General features: G+C 41.8%; 1 protein-coding gene across 1 annotated transcript; it reads right to left on the bottom strand.

Moving 5' to 3' along the window:
- Window positions 1-18564: 18564 nt before the first annotated feature.
- On the bottom strand, window positions 18565-23971 carry LOC105807078 (5-hydroxytryptamine receptor 3C-like). The gene is given in 11 exon segments (XM_012640363.1): window positions 18565-18881; window positions 19012-19125; window positions 19128-19226; window positions 19389-19593; window positions 20048-20208; window positions 20990-21159; window positions 21424-21533; window positions 22010-22054; window positions 22461-22627; window positions 23906-23947; window positions 23950-23971. Coding segments are annotated over 11 exon segments (1365 nt in total). The 3' UTR covers window positions 18565-18651.
- Between the last annotated feature and the right edge of the window lie 1073 nt (window positions 23972-25044).

The raw sequence follows: 25044 nt of genomic DNA on the forward strand, positions 1-25044 counted from the left end.
TTAAAGGAGCTCGGACCACACCTTGGTTCCTGGTTTTGAATACTGTTTGTGTCAGGTGACCACTCCTTAGTGAGACTGTGGCCAGAGAGGTCACAGCAGAGTGTCCTGCTCTGTCCCTGCCCAGGTATGCCTTCTGGGCTCCAGGCAGGCAGGAAATTCGGCCAAGACCAGGGGAGAAGCACCTATTTGGCAGGCCTGTCTAGATGAGTGATTTTAAATCTGTGTTCCAAGTACCTTTCAGAGAAAATGGGGGACCTGAGGGATGGGGCAGGTGAAGCCATTGATAACAGCCTTATCATGTCCTTGTGGAACTCACTGTACCTCAGGGAGAGTGCATGGACCACTGGGAAAGGAATGGTTACTCTCTCTTGTGGTGGGGACTCCTACTAATTTTGGAAGGCAAGAATAAGCAATAATTTTCTTGCAGACCTAGAAACATATCCTTTACTGTGGATGTTAGGACTTATCATCAATATTGAATTGTGAAGCTCAGTTGAGAAGTTAAGCTCCATTTTCAATACATAAACCTAACAGATCCCCACAGCTAGCACCATAGCACAGACCTACGTCATTCCTTGTTTGTGCTATTGCAAAAGCCTCCTGATAAGGTGTCCTTTATCCGATTTCTCCCCAATGGAATCCTTTATTTTGCCATTCTGCTAAAATAGAACTCTCCTGCTTACCCTTCCTTATCTAATGTCTCTGAAAGCCTGCAGCCCTGGGACCATCAAGCAGTCTGTGTTAGCAAAAGATCATTTGATGAGCTTTTTGAAAATACCTGCACACACACGCTTCCACCTCTACTGAGGGGTGTTGCGTGTGTGTGTTTAAAAGTGCCCAGATGGTCTGATTCACACTCACTTCATTGAAGACCTTTGAGCTAGCCTGTGGTGCAACATCACTATCAGGATATTGACATTGATAAAGCCAAAATACAGATATCAACATCGAGATCTTTTGTGTCATACTTTTATAGTCCCAATCACCTCTCTCCCCACCCTCCAAACTCCAGCAGTCACTAATCTGTTCTCCATTTCTATAAATTCGCCATTTCAAAAATGTTATATAAACCAAACCATATGGTGTGTAACCTTTTGGGACTGACTTTTTTTGCTCAGTGTAGTTCTCTGGCGATCCATTCAGGTTGTTGCATGTATCAAAAGTCTATTCCTTTTTATTGATGAGAAATGTTCCATGGTATGGATGTACTGTAGTTTAACCATTCACCTGTTGAAGGACAGGTGGGTTGTTTATAGCTTTTGGCTATTATGTATAAAACTGCTATAGACATTCGTTTACAGGTTTTTGTGTAAACACAAATCTTCAGTAATAAATGCTTGGAAGTGCAATTGCTGGATTGTATGGTAATTTCTTAAAAAACTATAACACTCTTTTCTAAAGTGGCTGTATCATTTTACATTCCTACCAGCAAAGTATGAGTGATCAAGTTTCTCTGCATTTTTAGAAATTTCAAACTTTGGATAAGTAAGGATTTCTTAAAAGAAGACCCTAAAAATTATAACTAAGAGGAAAAAGATTAAAAGAGTAAAACTTTATTCACTAAAGGGCACTAAATGTGAAAAGTCAAGTCAAATACTGGGAAAATATTTTTGCAACACATATGACTGTCCAAAGAATGGAAAATATACAAAACAAATTTAGATATAAATAATACAGAGAAACAGTCTACTAGGAAAATGGACAAAAGACACAAACTGGCATTTTACAGAAGAGAAGATACAAATAGTCGATACACATAGAAAAAGATACCCAACCTCATTTGTAATTATATGGGAAAGCAAATTAACTTAACATCATAATGTTACCATTTCACATCGAACAGATGGCAAAAATTAAAAAGTCTGAGGGCAGAATGCCATGTGACAACCAAGGCAGAGATTGAGTGTTGCACCTGCAAATCAGGGAACACCAAGGATGTCCCCTGCCAGCAAAGCACCAGAAGATGAAAGAGGTGAGGATGGATTCTCCCCTGGGCTTTCAGAGAGAGCATAGCCTGCAACACTTTGATTTCAGACTTCTAGCCTCCAGAACAGTGAGACAATAAATTGCTGTGGTTTTAAGGCCCCCAGTTAGTGGTACTTCATTATGGCGGCCTTAGCAAACTAAGGCAACTGCAGAAACAGTGGGACGGGTTAGGAGGCTGTTGCTTTACTTTTACTGAGCGATGATGGCGGCTGGGACTTTGCCTTCCTGGGCACTTAGGGGTTGGTCCTTGCATGGCCTCTGTGCTAGCGGAAGAGACAGACAAGGAGCAAGTTAAAAAATAAGCTAATTTCAGAACGAGGAATTGACCATTGCTCAATCTTTACAATTACTGTAATTTTTTCCGCCCCTAAAATCATCATGAGGCTAGTGGCTATAGGATTACTGCAGGTAATGATGTAAATGGAATAATATGCAGCAATGAAATGGAATTAACTTCACTTTACATAGCAACATGGTTAAATCTCAAAAGCTTAATGTTGGATTATAAAAACAAATTGCAAAATATATATAGTATGATACTATGTAATATATATGTGTATATATTCTAAAATTATACATATTTTGACAATATATTGTTTAAAAATGAATGCATATGCAGTGAAACTAAAACAAAAAGTAAGGGAATGATAAATACAAAATTCAGAACAGTTATTACCTCTTTGAGGAAAGGAACATGGATCTGCTTGGGAAGACCTGCCCAGGAAACTTCAAAGACACTGGTAGTTGTAGGTGGGGAATGCAGGACTTTCACATTTCATCTTTACACTCATCTAATGTTTAAAAAAACAGTTTAAAGCATTAAAAAAGACCATGGGCACATTTTTGAAACAACTTTATTGAGATATAATTAACATAAAATAAACTGTTTAAAGAGTACAATTTCATAAATTTCGACATATGTATAACGCATGTGAGACCATCACCACAGGCAAGATAATGAACACATCCATCATCCTCCAAAATGTTCTGTGTCTCTCTGTAGTCCCTCCTTCCTGCTTGTCCCTAACCCACTGTCACCCCCAGGTCACCACTGATCTGTTTTCTGTTCCTATACCTTACTTTCAAATTTCCTAGAATTTCATTCATCCTTTCTTCTTTCCTTGTATATTTATTTAAAGCTATACTTTCCTTCGAAATATTTATCTCCCACAAGTTTTCCTATGTACTAGGTTCAGCTGTAGGAATTTTTTAAATTCAATTTTTGTTTTTTCTTTGACCTATGAATTACTTAGAAATATACTTTTTCAGACTGTGGGGGTGAAAAAAAAAAGCAGAAATATACTTTTGCATCTACACATGTGGAAGGAAAGGGTTATGTTTTTGTTATTGGTTTCTAGTTTAATTGTATTGTGATTAGAGAGGTAGCAGAACGAAGTGGTTAAGAGTATGAACTTTAACGCTAGACTCCCTCACTTTGAACCCTAGGTCCACCATTTCCAAGTTGTATGATCTTGGGCTTAAGTTGCTTAAGCTCTTTGCTGCAGTTTCATCAATTTTAAAGTGGGATGATAATAGCTCCTATCCCAGAGTGTTGTTATGAGGATTAATTAAGGTAATAATGATAAAATGCTTTGAACAGTGCTGGTACATAATAAACACCAGATGTTTGTTAATAATAATAAAATATTCAGAGAACACAGTCTAATTGCTACTAAACTTTGAGACTTGTTTTATAGCCTATATGTAGTTCATAAATGTCTCATGTATACTTGCAAAGAATGTGTATCTTCCAATTATTGTGTATAGAGTTCCACATAGTCTCCTTAAATGTAACTGTGTGGCTAAAGTCTATTTTATTTTTACAAATGTGTTATCATTCACTGAGATGTGTTGAAATCTCCCATCATAATGGTAGAACTGTCACTTTTCTCTTTGCAATTCTTTTAATTTTTGCTTTATATATTTCAAGGCTGTTTTATGAGGTGCATTCAAGTTTAGAATGTTAATATCTTCCAAGTGATTAAACATTTTATCATTATATAGAGATCCTCTTTATCTTGAATAATTATTTCTGGCTTAATGATAATTTTGTCTGTTATTAAGATATGAATAGAGTCATTCCAGCTTACTTTTGGATAGTATTTGCCTTACATATCTTTTCCAATCATTTACCTCTAGTTTTTCTGTGTCCTTACATGTTAGGTGTGTTTTTCTAAAATCTAATTTTACAAATACTGACTAAATTGCTGAGTTGAATCTATTTACATTTATTTTGATTACTAATATATTTGGATTTATTTCTATTAATACCATCTTATTTCTTTTTTGTTTCTTTCTTCCCATTTTTTTTTTATTTTTTTTTTTTGAGACAGAGTCTCACTCTGTTGCCTGGGCTAGAGTGAGAGCCGTGGCATCAGCCTAGCGCACAGCAACCTCAAACTCCTGGGCTCAAGTGATCCTTCTGCCTCAGCCTCCCGAGTAGCTGGGACTACAGGCATGCGCCACCATGCCCGGCTAATTTTTCCTATATATTTTTAGTTGTCCGATTAATTTCTTTCTATTTTTAGTAGAGACAGGGTCTCGCTCTCGCTCAGGCTGGTTTCGAACTCCTGAGCTCAAACAATCCGCCCGCCTCGGCCTCCCAGAGTGCTAGGATTACAGGCGTGAGCCACCGCGCCCGGCCTCTTTCTTCCCTTCTTTCTTGCCTTCTTTTGAATTTATTTAGGATCATCTTTCCTTATTTTATTTTCCTTCTTTACTGATTGGAAATCATATACCCTATTTCTGTTATTTTAGTGGATACCTTTAGATTTTATCATGCATGCCATAGAAGATTGTCACCCAAATGAACAGTCCAGATACCCAGGGCCTATTCTTCTGCTACATTGCCTCTTCCTTCTCAGCATGCACCAGTGGCCTCATGAGAAGTTGCTTATGACCAGCTAACTGAGGAAGTATAGTTTACACATGATTCTGTACAATATGCTGACGTGACCCAAAAGTATACAGCTATAGCACTATAGCCACTCTAGGGTGACCCTGATAGACAATGTTGAAGGAAAAACTTCCCAGGGGCAGAACTTTAAGCAGTGTGTCTAGTTGTTCATTTTCTCTGGAAGGAGAGATGGCTAGAGGTTCAAATTTATACCACTTCATGTGCAGTTATTAGTGGTTTAGTTGGATGGTCAGGGAAGTTGGAAGAAACACAATTGGAAAATTGGTAGCAAGATGGTCTAGGGAAAAGATAGCAGAAAATGTGCTATCAAATTGGCAGAAAATGTGAAGATATTTTTGTTCCATGTGAATGCTCCCTGAAGAGCAACCTCAGCAGATGAAGATTTAATCAGCTAATGGATAAGATGACTCATTCTGTGCATGAATGACAGCCTCTTCCCCCGGGCTCAATGGCTCATAAACAAGATGGCCATGGTGAGAGCGATTGCTGTTTTTCACAAGCTCCGCAATGTTGACTTTTGTGCACTAAGACACATCTTTTTATAGTCACCTCGCTGAGTGCCCAACCTACTAAGAATAGAGACAAATACTGAGTCTCTAGTATGGCATCATTTCCCAGGGGACAATCAGCCAGCTACCCAGTGGCAGCTGATTACACAGGACAAGCTTTATTGTGGAAGGAGGAGAGTTTTGGTCTCACTGGAATAGACATACAGTTTGAATGTGATTTACTTCCCTGCTTTCAATGCTTTTGCCAAAATGATTGTAAACTTCCAGAACGCCTAAGTCTCTCATGAATCCATACAACATTACTTTTTTTTTTTTTTTTTTTGAGACAGAGTCTCACTCTTTTGCCCAGGCTAGAGTGAGTGCCGTGGCATCAGACTAGCTCACAGCACCCTCACACTCCTGGGCCCAAGTGATCCTTCTGCCTCAGCCTCCCGAGTAGCTGGGACCACAGGCATGTAGTGCCCGGCTAATTTTTTCTATATATTTTTAGTTGGCCGATTAATTTCTTTCTAATTTTAGTAGAGGCGGGGTCTCGCTCTTGCTCAGGCTGGTCTCGAACTCCTGAGCTCAAACAATCCGCCCGCCTCGGCCTCCCAGGGTGCTAGGATTACAGGAGTGAGCCACCGCATCAGGCCACAACATTACTTTTGATCAAAGAACTCATTTTACAGCAACTGAAGTATTGGCATTAGGCTCATGTTCATGGGACTCACTGATCTTATACACTCATTAACCTGAAGCAGCTAGGTGCATCAAACAACGGAGTGGCCCTTGGAAGACTCACTCATAGTGGCAGCATCTTGTGGAGCTAGAGTAATGTCTTCCAAAATACAGTGTATGCTCTAAGTTAGTGATCAATATACAGCGCCATTTACCCTATAGGTAGGATCCAAGGGTCTGGGGACCAAGGGAGGGAAATGGGAAAGTTTTCTGTCACTATTATTCCTACTTACTAAGCCACCAATGAAATGTCTGCTTTTCATTCCTGCAACTTTGGGCTCTGCTGTTCCAGGAGTCTTAGTTTCCAATAGAGGAATACTTCCACCAGGTGATGTAGCAATTGTTCCATTAAACTGGAAATTGAGACTGCCATTTGATCAATTTGGACTCCAAATACCATTGAATCAACAAGCAAAAAAGGGGGTAGTTGATCCTATGAAGGAGAAATTGGGTTATTATTAATATATGATGGTGGTAAGAAAGAGTATGACTGGAATGCAGAAGATCCCCTGAGGGGCCTCTTAGCACTCTCAGGTCCTGTGATTAAAATCAGTGGAAAATTACAACAACCCAAAACAGACAGGACTGCTAAATGCTCAGTGCCTTCAGGGATGAAGATTTAGGTCACCCCATCAGGCAAGGAATCATGGCTGGCCAAGGAGCAAGTTGAAAGCAAAGAGAATATGGAATAGGTAGTGGAAGAAGGTAGTTATAAGCACCAGCTATCACCATACAACCAGTTACAGAGATATCACAGAGAACTGTGATAGTTATAAGTATTTATTCCTCACTTGGATATGACTATATTTGTGTATGTATTAGCCGATCTTTTTCTCTTTCCTTCTCCCATATCCTTCTATATAATAGATGTTAATAGTAGTTAACCTTGTATCTCAGTACTTAAGATAAAAAAAAAAATATCAAAAGGAACTCTGAGGCCAGGGGCAGTGGCTCACGCCTGTAATCCTAGCACTATGGGAGGCCGAGGTGGGAGGACTGCTTGAGCTCAGGAGTTCGAGACCAGCTTGAGCAAGAGTGAGACCCTGTCTCTACTAAAAATAGAAAGAAATCAGCCAAAGAACTAAAAATAGAAAAATTAGCCGAGCATGGTGGCGCGTGCCTATAGTCCCAGCTACCCAGGAGGCTGAGGCAGGAGGATTGCTTGTGCCCAGGAGTTTGAGGTTGCTGTGAGATACACTGACCCACGGCACTCTAGCCCAGGCAAGAGAGAGAGAGACTCTGTCTCAAAAAAAAAAAAAAAAAAAAGGAAACGTGACTCAGCCTGAAAATGAGTGAATATCACTCAAGAATGGATAGAGGAACTTTGTATCTGCTTTTGGGGAAGGTTAGCCTGTTTCTGGTTGTACAAGGGACAGTTACGTATGTCACATGTGAAGTATGATTTTGCTATTGTCTTTATTTGGAAGTTAAGTATGGTTAAAAGAGATGCATATGGGTGGTAGGGGGTGGACTATTGTTGATTTGTATTGTGTCAACTTAGCTAAGCTGAAATTCCCAGAATTCCCATCCCTGCATGGTTCTGGGTTGGCAGGGGCTAAAAGAGGCATTTTGTGAGAAATTAGAAAGGCAGAAGTGAGGTAGCACCCACATATATTGTTTTACGCTTAGAAGCACAAGAAGCTGTTGCAGCTTACACACTTGTTGGTGTGGGGGCAGCACCAGGCCCACAATCCCTGTGCTCCTACCATCTCTCCTCCTTCAGCTTTTCCAAATCCTGGACCGGTGTGTGCTGCTCCTGCAACTGCGGCGGAGCCTGGACCTCCTCCCTCCTGCCACAGAGCCTTCGTTTCTATTTGTGAACCCTGGGCCAGGATGTGCAACTCCTGGGGCAGCAATGGGCCTGCAGCGCCTCCAGCTCCCACCACCTGTTCTTCGGCTTCCCTGACTCCGATCAGGCAACCTGCCTTGTAGAATCAGGCCAGCACCAGCTGCGGCAGCAATAGCTGTGTATCAACTGACGTAAGCTGATTAACCAGCTTCCACATTGTGTAAGGTGAAAGCCTGTAATAAGTCCCCTATTCCATTTCATTCCTAGTGGATATGTTTCTCCAATTAACCCTGCACAGCATACATTCATAATAATGTCTCATGTTAATCAATATCTCTGCCCTCCTCCTGAAAATACAAGGATCTTAGAATGCTTTAATTCTAATTACCGTCTACTCCACTTACCTACCATTGTCCAGCATTTTAGATATATTTTGTATTTTTAAGCATCATATGACTAGTTAATATAGTCGGTGTTGTTCTATATTTACTTACATATTTACCACCTTCTTTGCTCTCATTCCTTTCTGTATCTTAAGCCTGCTTATGAGGATCATTTTCCTTCTTCCTGGAATATGCACTTAGAAGCTCCATTGGTAAGGGATCTCTTGCTGGGAAAATCTCTTGTTATATTTGTGAGCCTTTTTTTTTTTTTTGAGACAGGATCTCGTTCTGTTTCCTGGGCTAGAGTGCAGTGGCATCATCGTAGCTCACTGCAACCTCAAACTCCTGGGCTCAAGCAATCTTTCTGCCTCAGCCTTCTGAGTAGCTGGGACTATTGGCACGTACCGCCTCACCCAGCTAATGTTTGTTTTCTATTTTTTTGTAGAGACAGGGTCTCGCTCTGTTGCTGGGGCTAGAGTGCAGTGGCATCATCATAGCTCACTACAACCTCAAATCCTTGGGCTCAAGTGAGCCTCCTGCCTCAGCCTCCTGAATAGCTGGGACTGCAGGCTAATTTTCTATTTTTATGTAGAGATGGAATCTTGTCATGTTTCTCAGGCTGTGTAAGCCTTTTTTTGGTTCTCATTCTTTTTTTTTTTTTTTTTTTGAGATGAGGCAGGGTCTCGCTATGTTGCCCAGGCTGGTCTTGAACTCCTGGGCTCAAGTGATCCTCCTGCCTGAGCCTCCCAAGTAGCTGAGATGACAGGCATGCACCACCATACGTAGCTTGATCTTCATTCTTAAAAGATCATTTTGCTAGGTATAGAATTCTGGATGGATTTGTTTTTTCTTTGCAATTATTATAGGAAATATGATCTTACTGTCTTCTGGCTTCCATTGTTATTTTTAAGAAATTAGCTGTCAGTTTAATTACTGTTCTTTTTTTAGGTAATTTGTCTTTTCTCTCTAGCTGCTTTTTATTTACTTATTTTTTGTTCTATTGTGGTAAAGTATACACAACATAATATTATCATTTTAACCATTTTAAGTATACACTTCAGTGGCATTAATTAAGTATATTTGCAATGTTGTGCAATCATCATTATCATCCATCTCCAGAACTTTTTCATTATCCCAAAATGAAACTCTGTACCTATTAAACAATAACTCCATGCCAGGCACAGTGGCTCACACCTGTAATCTTAGCACTCTGGGAGGCTGAGTCAAGAGGATGGCTTGAGGTCAGAAGTTTGAGACCAGCCTTAGCAAGAGTGAGACCCCATGTCTACAAAAAAATAGAAAAAATTAGCCAGGCGTGGTAGCACATGCCTATAGTCCCAGCCACTCAGGAGGCTGAGGCAGGAAGGATCACTTGAGCCTGGGAGTTGGAGGTTGCAGTGAGCTGTGATCACACCACTGCACTCCAGCCTGGGTAACACACTGAGACCCTGTCTCACACACACAAAAATAGTGTAAATTCCTCTACTTTTGTTCTTCTTTTTCATTTCCATACATACTTTAGAATCAGCTTGTCTCTTCTAGAAAAACAAACAAACAAACATCCCTGTACTTTTTTGTGAGTACAGCAGTGCTTTTTTTTTTTTTTGGTTAAAAATATACAAGTTTATTTCAAAACATATTAACAGTGGATTTTATTCTCATCAATTTTTTTCTTAGTAAATATAAAAAGTATGCTTATTCTGAAGTACCTATCGTTAAAATCCTTAAAAATTAAAAAAAATGTAATTGTGGTAAAACACATATAACATAAAATTTACCATTGTAACCATTTTTAAGTGTACAGTTAAGTAGTGCTAACTACATTCACATTGCTGTGCAGCCAATCTCCAGAACTCTTTTCATCTTACACAACTGAAACTATACCCCTTAAACAAAAAATTCCCCTTCCCTCATTTCCCCAGCCCCTGGCTACAATCATTCCACTTTCTATCTCTATGAATTTGACTACTCCAGGTACTTCATATAAAAGGAGTCATGCAGTGTTTATCTTTTTGTGACTGGCTTATTTCCCTCAGCAAAATGGTCCTCAAGGTTCATCTATTGTGTAGCATGTGTCAGAATTTCCTTGCTTTTTAAGGCTGAATAAGGCTGTATTGTATATATACCACATTTTGTTTATTCGTTCATCTATCGGTGTCAAGAATGCTTTTAAAAGCTTATATGCTATAATTTGTCCAACAAATTAGTACTTTGCACTGGCCAAAGACTTTTTCAGAATTCCTAATTCATCACATTGCTTGAAGCACATATCCTCTCATTCTTTTTTTAACAGTTGCACAGCATTTCACTGTGTGGGTGTACTGTAATTTATTAACCAGCATGTTATTGATGGAAATTTCCCATTGTTTATATTGGAGTTAGTACTGCAATGAATATTTGTGTGCGTGTGTGTGCATGTGTATTTATTAATAAGTATAAATGTAAGATAAATTCTTAGAAATGGAATGGCTGGGAAAATTTAATTTTGATATATAGGACCAAATTTACGATCAAAAGTTTCTAATGACATCTCAACATCTAGAAATCACATAAGAAAGCATTAATAAATTTAATTATATCTAAAAAGAAATCCTTTTGCATGGGAAAAATTATATTAGCTAAATCAAAAGCAAATGACGAACTGGAAAAAAGTATTTGCAATTCACATTCTAGCAGCAGACTAATCTTCTTAATATAGCAAGCTCTTCTTACAAATTGAGAAAGAAAAGACCCAAGAGAAGAATGGGCAAAGTCCAGCTACAGTCAGTTCAGGAAAAGAAATACAGATGGCCCTTAAATATATGAAAAGTTAACTTCAACCATAATCAGAGACATGCAAATTAAAACTGCACTAATATCACCCTTTTAGCCTCCTAAATGTCAAAAATCCAAAAGCTTAACCATACATTCCGTTGGGAAGTCTGTGGGGAAAATAGACATGTTCACACATTGTCTGCCTTTTGGCAGACAACTTGGCAGTATCTATCAACATTACAAATGTATATCCTCTTTGACCTAGGATGGCACTTCTGGGAATTTTCTTATCTGCACAATGAAGAAATATGGTTTTTACAAGATTATTCATTACAGTACTGCTTGTATGACAAAAGGCAAAAACAACCAATGAGTCTACCATTTGGGCCCTGGTGAAATAGACCACGGCAGAGAGGAACCTCACGTGGGCCACCAGGAGATGGTGGTGAGGCCAGTGTGCGAGGCCTCAGGCCACAGCTAAGCCACGGTCTGCCTGTGCCGAGGCTGCTGTGCTGGAGGCCGGGAGGCTGGGCCCAGTGAGGAGAGGACTGTGCCTGGTGATGAAGAGCCAGGGGATCCCAGCGGGGCTGTTTCTCAATGAACATAGCGGGGCTGTTTCTCAATGAACATGGCAGCATCTGAGCAACCCGAGCACCAACTTCTGCCTCTGGGTGGCCCTGCCACACGCTTGTAGCCACTTTCAGCATGATCCACCATCACAGGGGATCCTCAAGAAGCTGTCCTCCTGACAGAGGGCTCAAGGAAAATGGAAAATACATTCCCTGACAGCCTTACCTGACACAGAAGTACGAACTCACCCACTCATCCTTTGGATGATTAATAACCAAACATACACAGAAAGGCAGGTGGTGCTGGTCTCGCTACTGACTGACCCTGCCCAGCTCACAGACCTATTGAGAGGAACCTAATAACTTTCTTCTCTCATGCTCATGGCTGGTTGAGGGGCAAATAAGGCTTTTCCACCACCAAGGCTGTGTGTTCACTAAAATTTCAAGCACGTGCTCTGTTGCGTGGTGGGTGAGTGCCGATGCGTGGAGTTCTCTTAGTGTGTTTGGGCCTTGGGGCATTTATTTTCAGCTTCTGGGCTGAGGTAATGCTGTAGGTCATTAGGGAAGAGTGCATGAGCTGGTAACCTGTGCAGACTGGCACATTTTCAACTCCCTGCTAACAGAGTTGTAAACTTTGGAGTTGACTGATCCCCAAGAGAAAGGCCAGGGCTGGAACTACAGGCACACACCACCATATCTGCCTACTTTTTTTTTTCCCTAGAGATGAGTCTCACTACATTGTGTAGGCTGGTCTTGAACTCCTGGCCTCAAGTGATCTTCCTGCCTTGGCCTCCCAAAATGCTGGGATTATAGTCATGAGCCACCATGCCAGCCCCATGTTAAGACTTTTTAATGTCCTCTTGCTTTCTTGTATTATGTTTATGATTTCATTTTTAAAGTTTGATATATCTGGATTTTATGGCTTTTTCCCTAGGTCTTTCCTTTTGGAATGTGACTCTTGCTTGAAGTTTGGCTTTCAGTTTATTTGGTTTCCCTCTGACTACTGTTTTCATCATTGGGTTTACCTCCACAATATTTTCAGACTCTTCGGCTTGGAAGTCAGGGAGGGACTAGCGGGAGTTAGTTGCAGAAATTCTACATCTAATCACCTCTCTCAGCTTAGGGATAGCCTTTGTCCAGACTAGAGTCTCAGGTGGATGCTTAATCACCTTATGTGATTAAGGTATGTGGGGTGAAGCGCGATTGTTTTCTGGATCACTGATTTGTGACCTAATTAGTTGACTTTGCCTGGGTGTGTATTGTGTATTATCTCACTGGGTGCCAACTTCTGACTTCGGTGGCTCTTTTAGTGAGAGAGTGAGAATAACCAACTCTCAAGTCTCCTCTAACAAAGTCTGTTTTTCCTTAAACATAAAAATTCACAATAATTTTTGATTCCATTTTATTGATTGGACTTGTTTCATTTCTAGTTTTGAAATAGCACTTTTAACTTCTTTGACATATTTAATTTTATTTTTTCATTGCACATATATGGTATTTCACCTGCCTTGTGGGTTAAACAAACTAAAATATTCTAGGCCAGGTGTGGTGGCTCATACCTGTAATTCCAGACTGGGTGACAGAGAGAGACCTTGTCTCAAAAAACAAAAAAATTCTAACTTGGTTATTGAGTATTGTTTAAAATATGTTTCTACAGAAAGTACATTCTGAATCCTAAACTATTGGTTTTATAAATTAACATTTGGAATATGGTTCATTTATAAATTTGGTGATCATCTGAATGTAGTAAATAATACTACAAAAATATTTAAAACTTGGCAGTTTTTCAGTGTTTTTGTCTTTAATGTCTATGTTTATTAGCTTATTTATTCCCTTTCTTGTTACAAACAGGATTTAAGATATCATTCCCAGATTCATAGAACTGAAAATATAAAGGGAGATAAGCAAATAAAATTAATTTCTTTAGCTTAACACATGATCAAACACAATCTGCCAATGTTATTTTAACATCAACAAATGAGCAATGATTTTAATTAGTGACAATTTTAATCTAATGTAAGCTAGAGTCAGTTCGTTTCATAAATAAGACAATAATTACTAATAAAAAGTGAAAAATTATAGAATAATGAATATGAACAAATTTTCTGCTCATAGCAACATGGATAAATCTCACATAGTGTTGACTAAATGAAGCCAGACACAAAAGAATACATAGTGTAATTCCTTTTATATAAAATTCAAAAACAGGCTAAATTGATCTAGAAGTCAGGTTAGTGGCCACCTTTGGAGAGAATGAATGTGAGTAATGATTGGGAGGAGCCCCAAAGGGGGTTTCCCAAGAGTTTAGTCTATTTCTTTACCTGGGTGGTGGTTATATAGGTGTGGTAAATTTTCTTTTTATTATAATAAATTTTTTTTTTTAAGAAATAGGGTCTTGCTCTGTCACCCAGGCTGGAGTGCAGTGGCCCAATCACAGCTCATTGCAGCCTGTAACTCCTGAGCTCAAGCGATCCTCCCGCCTGAGCCTCCCCAGTAGCTGGCACTATAGGCTCATGGCATCAAGCCTGGCTAATTTTTTTTCATTTTTTTAGAAATGAGGTCTCACTATTTTGCCCAGGCTGGTCTCGAACTCTTGACCTCAAGCAATTCTCCTGCCTCAGCTTCCGAAAGTGCTGGGATTACAGGTGTGAGTCACCACACCTGGCCTGATCAATTTTAACAATTCATTGAGTGGTACACATATGATTTGTATACTCTTCTGTATGTGTGTTATATTGCAAAACAAAAGTTTAATTAAAAAGTAATTAAGTGGGTCGGGTGTGGTGGCTCACACCTGTAATCCCAGGATATTGGGAGGCTGAGGTGGGAGGATCACTTGAGGCCAGGAGTTTGAAATCAGCCTTGACAACATATCAAAACTCCATCTGTATAAAAAAATAAGAAAAATTAGCCAGGCATGGTGGTATGTGCCTGCAGTCCTAGTTACTTGGGAGGCCGAGGTGGGAGGATCACCTGAGCCCAGGAGTTTGAGGTCTCAGTGAGCTATGAACACTGCACTCTAGCCTGGGGAACAGAATGAGATCCTGTCTCAAAAAACAAAACAAAACAAAACAAAAAGCACTGAAGTGAAGGAAGGAACAAAAACGTTTTTCATTGTGTCAGGTTTTGGTATGCCTGCTGTGTGTTGCACCTAGTGTGTTAAAAGGCTGGCTTAATGATTCAAGATACTGGTTAAGAATTATTGAATATTGAAGTAAGAAACTACTTTGAGTGGCTAAATGTCTCAGAATGGCTCAGATAATACATGAGAGATGGGATGTGGTATAAGGCAGAGAAGAGTTAAAAGGAAGTTCTTTGTGAACTTAAGATCCCCGAAGCTGGGAATCTGAGCAGATCCTCCCTGAGAAAGTGTGAGGGAATGGACAAGAGGTGTGCTTTCCCCTTTGTCAGCGCAGAAACTGGGCAGGCAGATGGCACTATGGTTCCCTTGGAGTCTAGTAAAGATCAAGATTTTAAAAAGAGTGGAGCAGGAGCTAGGGAGTAAAAAGGGACCTGTGTCTGGCAAATGTTGGCTTTGGGTAACTTGGCAGAATTACCAAATTACCCCGAAGGGAAGATCTTGAAGAATGACTGTCCTCTAAATGGTGCCTTTATCATCTGTCCTCTAAATTGTGCCTTTATAAGCCCTCATGCTTGCTTAATAAGAAGCCGGAAACCTTGCTGGCGTTCCTGGAGACAGATAGCCACACATGGAGTGGAACAGCCTCATGGTGTGTTTTAAGTGCTGCTTATTTTATGTAGATTTCTACATCAATGGGATAATCAATATCAGCGGCATCAACTCCGAATTATCAAGAATGATGACATAGACTAGTTTTCTTAAACGCCAGATATGGATGGGAGGTTTGCAAAAGAGCTAGCAAAAATATCAGGGAGAAATAATAGGGGAAAAGATTGGTATAAGGGAAAGCACAGGAAGAGTAACAGGAAGGAGAGGGAATGGTGGAGAGCAGACAGGTGAGCTTGGTTTTCAGAGAAAGAAGCAGAGATGAAAGAAGAGAGGGTTTAAATGTGAAATACGGTACTGTCTATAGAGAGTCTGTAGATACTTTGGATTTCCAGAAGGTGGAAGGAATCAAAGACAGCAATGAGACCAAAACATATAATAAGAATGGTCAGATATGTGGACTTCCAAAAGAATAAGTAGGGGGAAATTCTTCTTGTAGAAAGTCTTCTGAGAATTGTTTAAATAACAAGAAAATAAACAATGAGATGTGAAGAGGTTGTGAGCATAAGTCTGGATACTGCCAAGGAAAGGAGAGAGTGGGAAGTTAAGTAGAAACGACAACCCATGAAGTTAGAAAATGTTGAAGCATTTGGCGAGAGTAGTATATCCAGGGCCAATGGTCTGGTTTTTACAAAGAGCTTATAAATTTTCAATGTACACTCTTAACAGAGGTTTTCATTTGTGTTTATTTATTTTAAGACTCATCAAATGTAATAGTGAGAAGTGGGGAAAGAGTAGAACAGGAGTTTGATTTGTAACTGACTGTGAACAATCAATTGAGATAACGCACTACCTTTGGACCAGCCTTAATGGAGGTTTTTTTTTTCTTTTTTTGAGACAAAGTCTCACTCTTTTGCCCGGGCTAGAGTGGGTGCCGTGGCGTCAGCCTAGCTCACAGCAACCTCAAACTCCTGGGCTCAAGAAATCCTACTGCCTCAGCCACCCGAGTAGCTGGGACTACAGGCATCCACCACCATGCCCCGCTAATTTTTTCTATATATTTTTAGTTGTCAAATTAATTTCTTTCTAATTTTAGTAGAGACGGGGTCTCGCTCTTGCTCAGGCTGGTCTCGAACTCCTGAGCTCAAACAATCCGTCCGCCTCGGCCTCCCAGAGTGCTAGGATTACAGGCGTGAGCCACTGCACCCGGCCCTTAACGGAGGTTTTTAACAGAAAACAGAGGAAAATAAAATAGTTATTCTCACAAGGACTATTATACATATATATTTTTTTGAATGAGAGAGAGACATCAGAAACCAGAAGTCCCCCCTTTCAAATTGTGAAACACCCATAACATTCCTGCTGACATGTCAAGGCTGGCACTTAGCTTAAAATGTTTTGCTTCATTGTGAGATCGTGTTTTAAACCACAAGGCTCATTTCAACATGAACATATCACTGGAATGTTCTTTTGCGAAGGGCATTGTCAAAGGATAGTCTTGGTACAGAAAAAAACCTAACGCCACATATATATGATGTTGAAAAAATTGCAACATGACATCTTCAGAAGTATAAATGTGGAGATGGGGAAGGAAAAAGAAACGATACAAAGGTGATCTTAGGACATGTGAAATTCCTCAAAGGCTTAGTAGACACTCTTCATTGTTAAGTTATTGGCAAAAACCAAGGACGAGTTTCTGAGTGAGAAATATGTTCCAAGTAGTGGAAAGGAGGAGGAAATAGAAGAGAATCTATTAACAGAAATGCCTTTATCAGTGTATAAGTAACATCTCTGAGAACTCAGAGATAGCTGTTGATGTGTGAGGATGGGTTACCTATTTTCCACATTAGATACAGAAAATAAAATATTCTGGGAAGGAATAAAGACATTTACAGCTAGAGCTAGTAAAATGTGCATTCTAGGTTGGCTGGCATTCATCCATACATTCACGCATTCAACAAGTCCATATTAAGTGTCTGTGAAGGGTCAGACATGGTGCCACGTGCTCAGCTATAACAATGGATGTGACATTGTCCCTGAGCTTTGTGAAAGCACACTCTTGGGGGAGGCAGAAATGTAATAAATAAATCCCTGAAATGTATTCACCTCACTGAAATATAATCCAGAAATTTGTCTTTGGTATTCTTCCACTGTGCCTTTCAGTTTCTGTCTCTGCTCGAGGTCTTGCTCCCAACTGTCTGTTAGAGCCCTCCCCACAATGCTGTCTGCTGATGGCGTTAACACTGTTAACAGGGAATTCTTTTTTAAAATTTTGTATTTTTTTTTCTTTTAATAATAAAAGTAATACATGCTCATCAAAAACAATTCAGAAAGCACAGACAAGAATACAAAAGAAAATAGCAATTATTCATAATTCCATTATCCAGAACAAAGTTTGCTAATGTTTTGGTATCTAGTCATGCATACGTATTTCTCTGCATTTCTTTCTATTGATCTATTTTACAGAAATTAAAGATACATACTGTTTTGTAACTTGTTTTCTTCACTTAATATATCATGGACCTGTTTCCATGGCATTAACATAGATCTACATTCCCACTTTAAATGGTTGCATAGCATTCCATAGTGTGGCTGAATGACAACTTATTTAATCTGAACCCTTTAACTGGGGTCCTTCCTGGCCATCCTCCTAATGTCAGAAGGCCCACTCTGTTTGATGTGAAATCAGAGAAACCTGTCAGAATAAAAACAAATGACACAATATATTATTTATTTCAAAGAGCAATTTTAGGAATGAGAGAAGTAAAGGAAAGTGAAAAAGAAATGGTCGATGAAAGGAACATTTTATCTTTGTAAATATTTTATTGCAAATGAAATAATTTCTTGCAAATAAGACCTGTCCTTTTTATTCTTCTAAAACTCTGAAAGTGTCTGAAACACTTAAAATCAAATCAGATTACACCTGTTTAGGGTGAAGTACCAAAATTTCTGCAAGAGGACTCTCCACCCTAGTGTTCGTGGGCTTAATTTATAATAAACATCCCAAGGAGCCAGTGCTTCCTGGAAAGTTGTTTAATGGAGTGATCAGTCAAGGAGAGACTCTGCTGACCTGGACTTCCCTGATAAGGCAGTGAGGAGTTAGGTGTGGCTCAGGGACACTGAAAGTGTGCAGGAATGAGGACCCTGGAATATGAGAAGTCAGGAAACTGTCAGCTGAACCTGCTCAGTAGTGCTGTGTTGGAGTTTTTGTAATGTAGAAGGGGACATGACAGTCACTGGGGAAAAGTGGCTGAGGTTAGGAAAGTGGCCCTGTCTGGCTGGCCCTAAGACGAGGAGGAACTCCAAGCTGTGGTTTGCAGAGAGGTGGATGTCCCTCTAGGTGTTCCAGAGGCCGATGACCGTGAGGATGCAGGAGGCCATGAAGAGCAGGTAGAGGAGGAAGAGCAGGGTGTCCATCATGTGGCTGAACTGCACCCACAGCTCCACCCCGTGCCGCTTCTGGGCCTCCTGCTCCCGCTGGGCCCTTGTCCATCCTGAGCCCCTAGCCGGCTCTGCCTCTCCGGGGCCTGGCACCTTCCCCACCAATTCTACTGGCTCCTTCAGGCCTGTGGAAAGGACAGAGACTCAGCCCTGGGCTGTGAAGGTCACCCGCCCAGGGAGGAAGGGAGGGAAGAAAGGAGGGGCAGAGAAGTGGGGGTGTGGAAAGAGCAAGTGTGGGGGGCTGACTTCCCTCACCAGGCAGCTGGGCGGGGGGGAGACCCAGGCCCTTGTTTCCCTTGTGGGGCGTAGTGGGGCAGCATTTCCTTGGGCAGGTGCAGTGCAGCAGCAGGGAGTGGAGCCGCCTCGGCATGGTGGGGGCTGGTTGGTGGCCAGGTGCAGCAGGTAGGCGATGAAGACGGTCTCCAGCAGGCTGAGCATCATCAGCGACAGGCACAGGGCAAAGTAGACACCTGAGGGCAAAGCAAACTATAAATAAAACAGAACTAAGTTCTTCTTATGTCTGTTTCCCAAGGCCAGTCTTCCCTGAGAGCCCCTTCCCTCCTTAATTAGAGCAGCAGCTGGTCCCTGTCCTCTGCTGCCTTTGCTTCTCCAGAAAGTGGGAGGAGCCATACTGATGAGGGGGGTGCCACTGGCAGGGAGTCAGTCATTCATCATGAGCAGGAAGACGTTGTAGCCCAGCAGAAGGGTCATCTTGAATGGGGCGCGATTCTCGCTCTCTGCTGGCAGATAGAAGCTGAGGGCGTTGATGGCAACCAGAAAGCCACTGGGCACCAGGAGGTTTATGATGTAGAGGCTGGGCCTGCGCCTGATCGCCACCTGGAGAGGGAGTGGAGAAGGTGTCAAATAAATTGATTCCAGAGGGCTCAGTTTGTCTATTTCACTATCTAATCCTTGCCCTGCACTGTTAGGCTGGCTATGGGACAATCTTATTAGGTGACACATGCATATTTAATTAGAAGTGCCTCCAATTTGTTGTTTAATTTTTATTTATTTTCAACCTGCCCAGAACACAATGATTATAGAATTCTAGGGGCAAGTAGGGCCCTTTGGGCCATCCATTTGCTGCTCCATTCCGAGCAGCAGTACTTGTAACAGCCCAGCAGGGCGAATGAATGGGGGGGCACCTGCAGGTCCTGCTTCAGGACAGTCAGGTGGAGGAGCAGGTGCTTAACCCTCTGGGGCTTCTTTTTACTTCCCAAAGAGCCTTAGATTCAAGTGGAAAACACAGACCAACTGGGACCGGAAGTCAGACAGGGACCCTGGGACTCACATAGAACATGATCTGGTCATACAGGTTGTCGCCCACCAACATCTTTGGAGAGGTCTTGTTGATGCCCAGGAGCTCCCACTCTCCCTGGGTGTGGATGACATCACGAGACATATCTGTTATCTCCCACACTTCCTTGTCCATGCCCAGGAGCATGCTATCCACTGTAAGACAGGCGGTCGTCTCAGTCCAGAAGTATTCCCAAACCTCCTGCCCACAAAATTCAATTCCTCCCCCGTTGAGCTTCTTCAACAAATGTTTCCCTGACCTCCTAAGGCAGGGCATCCTGGTTTTCTCAGAAATGGGTTACAGGACTAGCAATTCCTATGTGTGTGGGCTGCAGCATTGATTGTTGTTGTTGTTGAAAACAAGAGTGAGTCAAGGTTGTTTCGGGAATATTGAGAATGACTCAAATGTGAGTCAAGAACTTTTGGAATCATTCCTATTTTCCTTCCCAATCTCCTAGTTGTATGATGTTGTTTTAGTGGAATCAAGCTTGAATTAGCTCAATATTTTTATAATTACACTCGTGCCCATTATGATGATTAATTTATCAAAATCTGCCGTATGACACCTGATGGCATTCGGTTACATTCATTTACTGGTTTAAGTGTGTTAGCTATTAAAGTTAAAATATTTGAGCTAAAAATTATAGGTGTGCAGCAGCTCAGAGTCTGATGGGCCTCATTTGGCACAAGGGCCATCCAAGCTGTAAAGCAGTGGTTCTTAGCCTTGTCTGCACATTAGCATCACCTGGGGGCTCACCTGGAACAATTAAACTGGAATCTCTGGGGTGATGCACAGTTATTGGTATTTTTAAAAAGCTTTAGTGGGCAGCTGGAGTTGAGGAACACTGATCTAAAACCTTCCCTAACAATATCTACGCCATTTAAATATCTTCCCCTTGATCTTAAATAGCTATCAAAATGTGTCACACTTACTTACCTGTGTAGAGGAAAGAAGTGAAGGTGAAGGTACAGTTCTGTTGGTCAAAAGGGAAGTAGAAGATGTCCAGGTTACAGATGTTGGTCACCCTCATTGGCTTATCGTACTTTATTCGACCTTCACTGCTGACATAGGCAATGAGACCTGAAGGCATCTCATCCACATCCATGCTGTTTGGGAAAGGGAGGGGAAGGTAGGACTCAGTCAGCTTTTGTTTCCCTTCCTTCTCAGGCCTTCCCCCACTGTGCTCTCCTTTTGGGCTCTTTCTCTAATGCCTCTCTATCTTGTCTCTCCCTCTCCTCGTAGTGTTTTGTGGAAGTCCATTCGAGACTATGCCCCGTCTGAGTGTTTGGTGGCCCCGTGCCCTGCATGGACCCTACGCTGTTCTTTGCAGATGGGGCCTTGGGCTGGCTTTCCCTAGCCCAGATACGCACGATTCCACGATGAAGATGTCTGGGAGCCACAGCTTTTCAGCTACTATCGTGAGTTTATTGAGGCCAACACATTTTTCTGGGTTCCAGCTGATGAAAGGATTGTCCCATATCTGCAGCCAGGGCAGTGAGGGATGGAGGAGAGTGATGGTGAGCTCACCCCATCCGCTTCTCCTGCCCTTTCCACTCTTTTTTAAACTCTCATCCTCCCACTTGCATTTGTGACCCTAAGGACCACAGCCTATCTCCCCTTTATTTAACAAGGCTCATCAGCAAAGAGCCCCTTAATATCCTTTCTGCCAGGAACATCTCAAATATCACCTAAAACCACTTGGAGCCAGGAACATACCAGTTATTGACCTGCAACCACTTGGCTATCTTTGGGGAGTTGCCATTTCTACCTGCCAAAGCTAGCCAGGGAAGTTTGTGTCCCCAGGGCCAGTCCAATTCTATAGGGAGTTATTTCGTCCCAGAAGGATTTATACCTTGAGAAGAGGTTTGGAGTAGAAAACCTTTTATATCACTTCTAACTTCTCAAATTTAAAATTATAAATGGAAGTGGGAATGGGGAGAGTCGACTCTGCCTTACCAAATTCATCCACAGGAATGATGTCAGCAGCTGGAGCTGTGCATCCTGATAAAGAAATTCCCACCCAGGGTTATTAGTGTGGAAAGATTTGGCTCACACCCACCTCGTATTCTCACCACTATTTACTCATTTGTTGGTCCAGGCATAATTCTAGCTGCGGGACTGTCATCCTTACTTTTTTCCCCTGTGTCTAGGTACAAATCTGGTTTTAATTGACATTAAAAGCATTTCAAAGAGAACAGGACTCAAGGACACATGTGTCCTGAAAAAATTTCATTGCAGTATTCTTCTTCATGCCACTCTCCTGCACAGGAAAACCATCTGACTTGTACAAAATCCATTTAGGGTACCTATTGTTTACCACCGGACCAGTGCAACATTGGGTTGACAGGGCAGAGGATACTTGTTCCCTATTAGAAGCAATGGGAAGAATGTGGGGACCAGGTCTCACTGCTTCCAGGATGACAGACAAGGTGAAGGAGACGTTGACATGAGTGGGGACACTGTACTTGATGATTGGACGGAAGGGCTTTCTGTCAAACACTGCTTGGAAGGCAGGAGGGTCCACCCCATGCAGGTCAAAGCCTGAGCAATCGATGGTGAAAGTGTTGCCTCTTCCTGTAGAGAGGAGAGACCCTGTGAGAGACAGCCTCTATTTCCAGGGCTGGACCCTCTCTGCAGAGAGAGAAAATAGGGGGCATACTGGGAGGAGCTGGTGAGCCCTCTCCCCTTCCTGGGCCAAAACTCCCCAAGGTCAAGGTTGGGGCGGATGGGCTGGGCTGGTAGGCAAATGGTGGAAGTTGATGTGGTCAGCTGAGTCAGCATTCTATTCTCAATCCCATTGTTTCATTCTCATGCAAAATCTGCCCAAATCTATATGCAAACTTGGCCTTAGTGCAATGTCAACCACTTCAAAGAGTCCCTTAATGTACCTATCACAATCCTCTTGGTTCCATCTAGCAGTGGCACTGCTTAGCACTGCCCTAAAACTTGTAGTCCGGGTCACTTAGCAATTTGCTCTACTGTATTTCTCTTCCCGTTAGGGACTTCCATCTACTGAAGGCAAGAACTGATTTATCAAGAGGATAAAAGAAGTAAACACTGCACTTACTAGGTAGATATGGGAAACACACAGTAGGTATTCTGAATGGGTGCTTACCTCGATGCTATGCATTTATTTTGTTCTTCTCAGACTTAGTGACTTCAGATATCTTGTTGGTTATTTCCAGCATGAGGATCATTAGGTGACACACTGAGTGTACACCATGTGCCCAATCACAGAGAGAGGCCTGTGCAGATACTGTCCCCTTGGCCACAGCCAGGGAGCTATGTGGGTAGTACTTGAGCAGAAGCTTTGCCACACTGCCATCTTCCTGTGGTCTTTTTCTTTGCCTCCTTCTCTGTATCTCCATCTCTTTCCGCAATATTTAAGGTATGTACCCAGATTGGGAACAAATACTCCCTCATGGAAGCAAATATCTGCTCTTTTCCGCCTCAGATTGATCCTTACCCTCCCTCAGTGTTTTGTGTAATCCTTCAGGGCACATTTGAAATCAATGGCTACTCTTGTCATAGACATCACAGCAAGAGAAAAAGAGACAAGGCAGGGGAAGGGGTACGGTAGGAGGGGCATCAGAAGTCAGCGAAAAGGTGGAATCGGAGAGGTGGTGAAATGGAGCAGTTTGGTAGATTTTTGTGCACGCAGGAATCAAGAAAGGCTGTGTGTACTCATGAGTGAAATGTCTTTCTACCTGCCACCAAAAGGAAATCAAGGAACAGACATTGTGGAAGAAACATTTAACAGGTTAATTCCGAGTGAGCTCCACGTGCTAGAGGTAAGACCTGGGTGTCCCTCAGAACCACATTCCGGTTTCCCCTGTTCTTGCCCCATCTTACCTGGAAGCAGAAGGCTGATAGTGAGGCAGAGGAGGACACTCCTCTTGCAGGCCACCCTCCTTCCATTCTCCTTTCTGGACTCTTCTCTGGGGACTCACCAGGAGCCCCCAAACCCTTGAGCTTAAAGGAGCTCGGACCACACCTTAGTTCCTGGTTTTGAATACTGCTCGTGTCCGGTGATCACTCCCTAGCAAGGCTGTGGCCAGAAAGGTCACAGCAGAGTGTCCTGCTTTGCCCCTGACCAAGTATGCCTTCCGGGCTCCAGGCAGGCAGGAAGTTGGGCCAAGACTAGGGGAGAAGCACCTATTTGGCAGCTGTGTACTGAGATCAATAACAAAATAACTTGCCTCAATGATAGAGTGTGGGCTGGGGAAACAAGGGAATTTTGTTCTTCCAAGGCCAGGGAATCTGCAGATTTGGAAAGGTGGCAATATTTAGTGATTTGGTTATGAATGCTAAAGTATCTTTCACCTTTTTTTGATTTTGGGATTATTCCAAATACCAAATTATAAAGCTCGGTTTGTACCTTCATCATCTCATGTCTGTGTTTTTCCAGTAGCCTCTAACTAAATTTCCTCTTTCCAGTCTCTCTGCCTTTCTGATTCATTCTCCCCAAACCAATGTTCTCCATATATTTTTAATGCTATGCACTGATTACATGATGATAGAAGTCATAAAGTTAAGACTGCAACACTTTGTGCTGTCGATAGTGTTATACATTATCATAAACTAGTAATCTCAGCTAACATCAATAGTATTGGCATGTGTCGATATTATGTCTTATGTCACATCCCTATTAAAAAACAATTGGATCAAATGAGTGAACTGGAGCATTTCTATATCAAGTATCTTAGTTACATTTCCAGAAAGACTTGGAAATTTTTTCTTTGCTGAAAGGGTGAAGGGTCAGGCCTAGAATACAAAAGAAGCTTTGTTTGGAATGGAAGATCATGACAGCTCTAAATAGAAAGTGCTGAGCAAGGCAGGAATGATTTAGAGGCCAAAAGGAGGAAAGTGCAGGAGAAAGGGCTGCAAGAGATGCCATCTGAGCTCTGCCATATCTGCAGTTCTTCGGCCCTACCGGCTCTGCAAGTAATTTCTTCCCTCCTTCGGAAACTTGGCCAGCCTGAGGTAGAGGT

Source organism: Propithecus coquereli, unplaced genomic scaffold (genome assembly GCF_000956105.1).
Source record: "Propithecus coquereli isolate 6110/MARCELLA unplaced genomic scaffold, Pcoq_1.0 Scaffold10, whole genome shotgun sequence".
In the NCBI taxonomy this organism is placed as follows: Eukaryota; Metazoa; Chordata; class Mammalia; order Primates; family Indriidae; genus Propithecus; species Propithecus coquereli.